The sequence below is a fragment of the Solea senegalensis genome, linkage group LG2 (genome assembly GCF_019176455.1).
Source record: "Solea senegalensis isolate Sse05_10M linkage group LG2, IFAPA_SoseM_1, whole genome shotgun sequence".
NCBI classification, from domain to species: domain Eukaryota; kingdom Metazoa; phylum Chordata; class Actinopteri; order Pleuronectiformes; family Soleidae; genus Solea; species Solea senegalensis.
Window position 1 is genome coordinate 8,880,343 of NC_058022.1, and position 9,162 is coordinate 8,889,504.

General features: G+C 41.3%; 1 protein-coding gene and 1 long non-coding RNA gene across 2 annotated transcripts; both read left to right on the forward strand.

Moving 5' to 3' along the window:
* Nucleotides 1-1,041: 1,041 nt before the first annotated feature.
* umps (uridine monophosphate synthetase) lies at nucleotides 1,042-6,550 on the forward strand. The gene is made up of 10 exons (XM_044047943.1): nucleotides 1,042-1,277; nucleotides 2,234-2,387; nucleotides 3,171-3,295; nucleotides 3,498-3,685; nucleotides 3,770-3,867; nucleotides 3,948-4,108; nucleotides 4,192-4,309; nucleotides 4,466-4,641; nucleotides 4,756-4,870; nucleotides 5,266-6,550. The coding sequence occupies exons 1-10, from the start codon at nucleotides 1,128-1,130 to the stop codon at nucleotides 5,442-5,444; spliced, it is 1,464 nt and encodes a 487-aa protein (XP_043903878.1). The 5' UTR covers nucleotides 1,042-1,127; the 3' UTR covers nucleotides 5,445-6,550.
* An 895-nt stretch (nucleotides 6,551-7,445) lies between these two features.
* On the forward strand, nucleotides 7,446-8,199 carry LOC122765125. Its single transcript, XR_006359932.1, has 2 exons — nucleotides 7,446-7,507; nucleotides 7,633-8,199. It is a non-coding gene; the product is annotated as an uncharacterized LOC122765125 (long non-coding RNA).
* Nucleotides 8,200-9,162: the final 963 nt, after the last annotated feature.

Consider the following 9,162-nt stretch of genomic DNA (forward strand, 5'->3'; position numbering starts at 1 on the left):
CATTCAAAGCAGCAGGTTGGGCTATTTGATACTACAACAATACCGGTCATAAATAATGGTCAGTTTCACAAGGCAAGACTCGATCAACAAGCTTTCTTCCAAAGTCAGAAGTTGAGTTAAAGCATTCTACATCCATCACGCTTGATTGGGTTTGAAGATTTACTTCCAAACCATGAGGATAACGTCCAGGATCATTTCGAGAACAACACTCCAATGGAGCTGACTGACAAATATGAAATGGCTAACAAATGGGCTGAAAATAAATAAATGACTGTATTGTTTAATTCTGGGAATAAAGTCCCAGTAGTGACGGGAACACTAGAAGCTCTAACTCCCAAACTGGACAAGTGGCTGCAACAGATTCCAGGAACAACATCTGAGATCTCTGTCCAGAAAAGTGCAGTCCTAGGACCAGATAAAATAATGTGCAGAACCCTCAGGTTCCCAGGCCTCTGGTACAGGACCCAAGTTTGGAGACACAAGACAGCCCACTTTAGTCAGTTTTGCGTATGCTCAGATAATGAACTGATGAATTTTGTCCTATTTTGACCATCATTTTAGACCCACATACCAGGACAACAATCTATGTGAAATTACAGGGTAGGAATTAGATTTTCTCACAGACATGTGGAAATCACCACTGTAGAGTTTTCTAAACAATGCCAGCCATACATAATGTAATTATATTAATATTTAACTATCCTTATCAATTGTATGACATATGAAGATGACATGGATATTCAGAAGCGTCTGAGGGACACACTCTTGTTGTGAAAAGCAACGGAAACGTAGATGTCGACGTGAAGTGTGTTTTTTTTAATACGCTGATGTGATTTCCGGTTTGGGTTCGCGTTTTTAGAACTAAATTACGTAATTTCGTCGAGTAATTCATTTGGAACTAATTTGTATAACTGACCTAACGCCCTGGATAAGAGCTTAGGAAGGTCTCTGTTTGTTACGTTTGCGTTGTGACGCTGTCAAAAAAATGATGCCGCTTTTATTCTGAAGAAACGAGAGGACGTGACGTAGCGGTTGCTCCGCTGAGTGGGGAACAGAGTTTCCGCGCCACTTGAGCTGAGCAGCAGACACGCAGAGATCTCCATCGAGTGGCCTAAACAGACGGGAATATGGCAAACGTTTGTCTCGATAGTTTAATACTCAAGCTCCACGATGTGAACGCGGTGAAGTTTGGCGAATACAAGCTGAAGAGCGGCATGCTAACACCCATTTACATCGACCTGAGAGTTCTGGTGTCCTACCCTGTTCTCATGAACCAGGTAAACACGTGCTGCTGACGCTTGACTTGAAATTAAGTTTAAACAACATATCGCGTGTAACATAAGTCGACGTGTTAGCAGAGAACACGTAGATCACATAGTTAGATTTCTTTATGGCGAATGTGCAAATGATACACAACGTTTTCTAACCCAAATAAACATTTATTGAACACAAATTACGGTCTGTCTAATGTGTAATTTATGAATTGAGCGTATTATAAACCAAATATTCAATCCATGAAATGGGCACTCATGAAACTGAACTTAGTCGATGTAGTTTGCACTAACAAATGTAATTCGACGTGTTGATGATTAAACCTCGTGATACTAGGCACCAGCCATGATTATTTTAAATTTATTTCCAGTATTTCTAGTAGATTTATTCCATAAAACTGATAAGATTGTTCAACCACCTCAATTGACCAAGAGAAAAGTGTCTGTATTGTTGTATCAGTGTTCTACTTACTGGGCTGGGCAATATTTAATAATATATCACAATATAATATGATATAAAGTGTACAAACACACTTTGGGACTAAATGCATGGGGTGGGGTGGCTCAGTGGTTAAGACCGCCTGTGGTTAACACCCTGTGTGCAAAGACTTCATGGTTGCAAGTTCAACTCCACCCCTGGCAGGTTGTACACAATTCCCTTGTAAGTCACTTTGGATAAAAGCGTCTGCTAAATGACATGTAATGTAATGTAATGCATGTACATTCTTATGATGTTGAACCTCAGATGTGTGAAATGTTTGTCTGTAGAGGCTTCTTTCATTCTTATTTGTGACAGGTATTGATGTGATGCTTTATGCTCTATGTACAACCTGCAATAATTAGTGATAAAGTGGAAGAACCAGTGGTCATCACCTAATTTTTGTATTTTTGTAACTGTGCCATTGAAACATCTTGACCTTTTGTTGCTGCATTTTATTTAAAAAAAAGAAATGTCCTTTCAGGTTTCCAATCTCATCTATCAACGAGCACAAGAAGAGGGTCTGCAGTTTGACTTGGTGTGCGGGGTTCCATACACAGCCCTGCCTTTGGCCACAATTATCTGTTCTCAAAATGAACTGCCCATGCTCATCAGGAGGAAGGAGGCCAAGGACTATGGTGGGTGTTGATAATCAAAATACTCTTCTTTTTAGACTTTTAAAGGTATCGTGTAAACCTTTTTAAAAAATGTTTAATGTTACATAACTTATGTGCTTGGAAAGTGAAAGTGTAGTTGATTATTAAGGAAAAACTGTTCATCTTTACTATGTGAGGCCATTCATTTCTGCAGACGGAGCCTGTGAGATTACTGACCTCACAGTTTTAACTGCAGTTCACATTAATCCTTTGTGAAACACTCGATCTTTATTGCTTAGTTTGGTAATATGTGTGAGATCTGAAGCTCATTAAAAAAGCACCAAAAAGCATGTGTCCTGTTTATGATATCTTGTTGTTCATACCCGTCTAAGTGATACGACAGTCATGTTTTTATCTTCTCCGATGTCTTTGCTTGAGAACCATGATATGAAACATGTGAAGTAATAATATAAACTAAATGAAAGATCTTCACTTTATGTACAGTTTGTTCACTTTATGTACAGTTCTGTTCACTTTATGTACAGTTCTTATTTCTTGTTTATATGCATATGTTTACACTTATTTTATGCAGATATGTTATTTTAGTTTCTTTGTAATATTTATATTTTTCTTATGTATATTTATACTTTTTTTTTACAAAAGCATCTCTTTTCTACTTTATGCTGGTGTTTTTGAGTGGACAGCAAAGTAAGAATTTCATTGTACAGGGAAACGTGTTTCTTTACTGTGCATATGACAATAAACACTTTGAATCTTGAATCTTCTTCATAGTGACTGACTAGCTTCTTTATGTCACTCTGTTAGGAACCAGGCGCATGGTGGAGGGGTCGTTCCGTCAGGGGGACACATGTCTGATCATCGAGGACACAGTCACCAGTGGCAGCAGCATCCTGGAGACCGCTGAAGTGCTCTACAAAGAGGAACTCAAGGTTCAGTATCCCGGCCGCCACGATAATGTTACAGGGATGTAGTGGCATCTAGTCCAATGATTGGTTAAGAATGACATTGTTTTCCACTATGTACACATTAGTTACAGCCTTTGTAATTTGTTAATTGCATTGTTTCAAACGATTTGAATTGAATTTGAATCCAATTGACTTTCTGAATGAAACGTTTGTTTATGCCGTTAAGGTGACCGATGCCATCGTCCTCATGGACAGAGAGCAAGGCGGTGTTGAGATGTTGGCTTCCAAAGGAATCAGGCTCCTGCCCATCATCTCCATGTTCAAGCTGCTCAACGTGCTACTGGCAGCCGAACGCATCGACGCCCAAACTGCCCAGAAGGTCCGCAAGTTCATCTTGGACAACAACACTTTTGGGTAACTTGTGTAGCTGCGTATGTCTCGTGCGTACTTTTAGATTTGGTGTCTCCGAAATAACATTTGCAGCTTTGCTCTTTTTAGCTCCAAGGAGGAGAACGGCAATGACGTTCCTGCCACCAAGAAACCATGCGTGGAGAAGAATCTGGAGCTGAGCTATGCAGACAGAGCCAAACTACCAAGTAAGGCTTAGTCAAATGTGATTGACAGTATGTAGTCTGAATATTGCATTTTGACATCCTTGGATATCCTCTGTCTGTAGACGTTCACCCCCTGGCGTCAAAGCTGCTGAACATCATGGAGGAGAAGCAGTCGAACCTCTGCGTGTCTGCAGACGTGACCAGCGGCGAGGAGCTTCTCCAGCTGGCGGACTCTCTCGGGCCCAAGATCTGCGTGCTGAAGACGCACGTGGACATCCTGCAGGTAGGAGCAATGGAATCCCACCGTTTGTCAGAAGGAGAACGTTGTCAGGAAACTTATCCTGTTTGCGGATCTTCTGCCGACAGGACTTCAAACCGGCCTTCAGCCAGACACTGCAGACTCTGGCCGAGAAACACAACTTCCTCATCTTTGAAGATCGCAAGTTCGCTGACATTGGGAACACAGTCAAGCATCAGTACGAAGGTGAAAATATTGTTCACCATTAAGTTGATTTGAAAATACATTTGACCTGTGGGGCATCGCGCTAATTCAGTGTATTCCTTTTTAAAAGCTCTCTCTTGTTATTTGTTATTTATTATATGTATCCTAACATAGTGCTCATGCATCCCTGGTCTGTAGGTGGCATCTACCAGATCTCATCTTGGTCCCACATAGTGAACGCTCATGCGGTGCCAGGGCCCGGGGTGGTGAAGGGTCTGAGTGCTGTGGGAAAGACTCTGGGCCGAGGCTGTTTGCTCATTGCACAGATGAGCTCCCAGGGATCGCTGGCAACCGGTGACTACACAAAGGCTGCGGTATGTATCTCCCTCTCTCTCTCTCTCTATTTTGTTATCAGACATCCGCTGAAATACACTGTGTGTCATTTAAGACTCCGCTGTTAACCTCTTAACCGCTCTCTGTCCTCACAGCTACATATGGCGGAGGAGCAGTCGGACTTTGTGTTTGGTTTTATCTGTGGGTCAAAGATTTCCAATAGGCCAGAGTTCATCCACATGACTCCTGGGGTGCAGATGAAGGCTGGAGGTAAATGTTTTATATGTACTAGGGCTGCAACTCTGTCGGTTATGTCTGATTTTCGATTAATTGAGTACTTGTTCAGTCCTTAAAATGCGGATTGGTGTTCTCACCTGTCTGAAAATGTCAAAATTGTTTTAGTAGTTAGACATTCAAAATGTCCTAAAATTAAAAGGATGTTTAAAGGGCACATAAGGGGAAGTTAAATGTTATCGCTTCAGTTCTATTTATTTGTCATCAGGAGGGAAAAGAATAGTTATCTTCTGGTAAAGATAACCTGGTATTTACTTTGTTGCAGAAGAGTGTTTGATTTTTGGTTTTTTGTCTTGGTGTTGTGACTCTGATTTAACACTAGATGGTGCTACTGTAAAAGAGATATTATCTGGCTTTTCTTTTTTTTACAGGTGACACGTTGGGCCAGCAATACAGCACCCCAGATGAAGTTATCCACGTGAAAGGCTCTGACGTCATCATCGTGGGACGCGGCGTCTTGGAAGCTCCCGATAGGCTGAAAGCCGCCGAGTCGTACAGAAAGTCGGGCTGGGACGCTTACACAAAGCGACTGAGCCAGAGTGACCAGTAGAGTAGCAGAGTAGCAGAGAGGAGTAGCATCGGCGTCACTGCAGATGACCTGGACGTACGATTGTTCCTACATGGTTCTAAAACGACTGCAGTGTGCACGTAAACATAAAATACACGTTTGTTCGTACACCGCACACGTGCGATTTGCAAAAGCACAGGCGGCGTCTGTGACGAACCGGACACTATACTGTCGAACATAAATGCATGCGTTGTATACTGTCTTTTTGCTTCTATCCTGGTTTATTTTGCTGCTGTGATTCCTTCTAGGACCTTGATGATCTTCTGAGGAACGTCTGACCAGGTTTAAACAAGATTTGTCTTAACAATTTGGGTGTAGGGGCTTTTAATTATTTTCTGATGTATGTTTTCCCTGGTCTGCTAAATGTAAAAAATGTGTCACAGTAGAAACTACGGTGTTCCGTTCCTAAGACCTTTCTTTGTCACAAATGCACCATTCCTGCGTATGTATGCTTTTTTGCTGAAATGCTCGACTAAAAAATAATAAGAGCTATGGGTTTGTTTTTTTAAGTTGTTGATGATCTTTCTGTTGTAATCTTTATTTTGAACTCCAGCATCGCACGCTATAGGTATTATCTCAGGAATAGATGCTGGTGTCCAAATAGAAAGTAAATAGTCATTTTTAGTTTTTTTATGGTGGAACATGATGCCCGCTAAGCACGGTTTCTCAACCCTGGTCCTGGAGGACCCACTGCCCTGTGTATTTTTAGATGTTTCCCCTTCTCCAACATCACTCAACCTTTTTTTTTTTTTTTGAGGCAGTTACATTTTTGTCCTAACGAATGATCGCTGAGCTCACAGAACAAGTTCAGGAGTAGTTGCTCAGTTATTAATGCAGTTTGTCCAACAAACATGGAAAATAGTGCCTCCAGTTAAACACCACCCTTCCTAAAAGAAACACATCTTGTTAGTCCTGGAGCCGTAACAGTGGACCTCCTGTGGATAAAGTGAAAAGGTGCCGTGTTCTTTGCGTTGTCCCCCGTGTCCCCTAGTGGATGAACCTTCTGCAGGGACCTCATGGTTTTCTCTACGTACTTTCCTTTTATATTTTTAAGGGAGGTACGATGTCTTGTTTTCTTGTTTGTGTTTTTTGTGAAGTGAACTCCAATAAATAATTTTGTTTTATTCCGCTATAAGACAGGTTATTGCATGTCCCCCTCACTAATGACTCTTCCATCAATTTATCCTAATTTGCCATTTAAAAAAAAGTGACTGAAATTAGTCTCCTGTTGGAAGGAATCACTTAAGATTTGAGTTCAGAACAATTGAAAACAATTACAATTAATGCTTTGGTCCAGAATTGTGTCCATGTATAGGCCTTGGTAAAACTACTATTGACTTGTGCAAGATAATTCAATCCATACTATTCTCGCTATTGTGACTTCTTAAGTTTGAGGTACTGATAAAGAAGAAAAGGTCTAGAACTAACTGAAGGTGCAGGAAATAAAATAATACAGGCCTATACTTTCAGTCTATTTCTGTAACCTGCTTTATCATCAGGCTTTTTGAGCTGCCAGCAGCACAAAGTCATTTGCAAGGTATATGATATGGAAATGATGCACCAGCAGCAGCTAAATGGGACAAATTGAGTCTGCAGGTAGCGACGTTACAATGAGCCTTTCTACAGGCACAAAGGTCAGACACGTTGCCTGGTACAGAAGAGGGGGAGGAGGAGTGCGCTTTGGATGGAGGGGAGGTTAGAATAAGTCAAACGCTCTCCCTCCCTCCCTCCCTCTCTCTTTCTCTCCCTGTGTGTATGTGCGCATTTTCAGCAGCACACGCACACCCTCCCCCCCCTTTAATGTCAATATTGGATCAGAGCAACGCACCGTGCGACAGGTGTCTGTGCGCAGCCTGAGGTCGGATCCACTCCCCCCGTCCTCTTCTAGGGGGGGAGGAGAGAGAGAGAGAGAGAAATAAAGAGAGAGAGAGAGAGAGGTATAAAAGGTGTGTACCTGTGACCAACAGCACTCATCCAGTGCGCGTAAAAAGGTGAGCCAAACTGACCAAGGCTGCGCGTCGTTCCTTTCTTTGCTTCTGCTGAAGGTAGGCCAAATATTTCTCATTTACTCTGTTATTCAGTGTCTTTCTTTTTTTTAAAAAAACACAAAACACAAAACAAAACTTGACTTTAACCTGCTTTTCTAACTTTTCCAAATCTCCCTCCACAGGTTTGATTGACAGCAGAGAGGCCAGCTGTCAGACTCTCAGCCTCTCTCTCTGCGGATCTTCGTCACTCTGTCGTCGTGTCTGTGACTTTTTCCTGTCTGTATTTGCTTCACGTTGAGCCTCACGCACAATACCTGAAGATGAAGTTTTGTTCGTTCGGCTCGCGTTATGCAGGTACGGGTTGGCAACTGGAAAAAGGCACAAAATGGCACACAAATGATGACTGTTTGTTTAAGGAGGCCTTTGCGCTGGCTTTTTCTTAGTGTGACTTGAATGAAATAAATGAAGCCAGATATTGCTGCCTTACGCAATATTGCAGCAGGATACGCCAAGTTCTTGTGATGAGTACAAATAAATTCTTTAAGAAAAAGAATTTGATTCAGGCAATTTGAAAACAACACGGTTTGAGTAGAAGTGAAGCACCAGGTGTCCAGAACATGTCACTGGAAAGTTGATCTTATTTGCATACAGGTGTGTGTGTGTGTGTGTGTGTGTGTGAGTCAGCAGCATCATGCTGCCCTGACCTGTGCAGTCACTCATTTACTGACAAAGTAGATTTAAAAATAATCTAAATTGTAAAAAAAAAAAAGAAAAGAAAAAAGGATTGGTTGGTTTGTGGTTAAAGAGGACAATTAAAGGCAGGGTAACGGCAGTTTAATTCAGTTGGTCTCAGATGTTATCAAGACAGGAAGTCTCAGCTCAGGTCCAACGTTTTCTCTTAGAGAAAAGATAATATATGTAAAAGTAAGACCATCAAACTATTCAAAGTGAGATACCCAAGTGAAAAGCCTGACATTTTACAGTGTCTCCTCACGGGGGCTTTTTCTCTGCTAATCATTTTCCCATTGTCACATTCATGATGACAGCATGTTCTTTCCACTGGGAGCCTATTCATTACTGCCCATCTTCTACGTCATGGGATGAGGCTGCAGGCGAGCACCGTGGAGCAGGGAGATGGGCTTAATGGGAGTTTATGTTAATCATTAACTAAACATTAACCACACACACACTGATATGGGACATCTGTCATGTTGATTAAGATGTAGTACTCGGCTTTTTTGTTTCGTTGTACCAGCCGTTGCTCATGTTAAAGATCATAGACGCCTTTTTACATATACACATTTTGTATTCAACTCTCACCTTTACTGGAAAACAACTTGGTTTAAGTGTATCTATAAAAACTTATACTTATATGTACAGACATGATAGAACACGCAATGTGCCATAAAAACACAGTCCAAGCTTCATTTTCTTATTGTTTTGTATACTACACTTGTGCACCAGCACTGTGTAGAGAGCAGACATGAATAAAACACTTAATTTCTCTTCTTTATTTGGCGGAAATCCAAACCTGTTATGTTGTACAGTTTATGAATGGAGCGTCTGTAGCATTTGTGTGTCTTTGTGACACTTGGAAAAGCCTAAATAGTCCTTTTGAACACACGTTTCAAACACGTGAACACATCTTTATGTCTTTGGATTTATTTTAGTTGCTTTAGAAGTATCTTATTTATCATACTGGTCCACTGTGG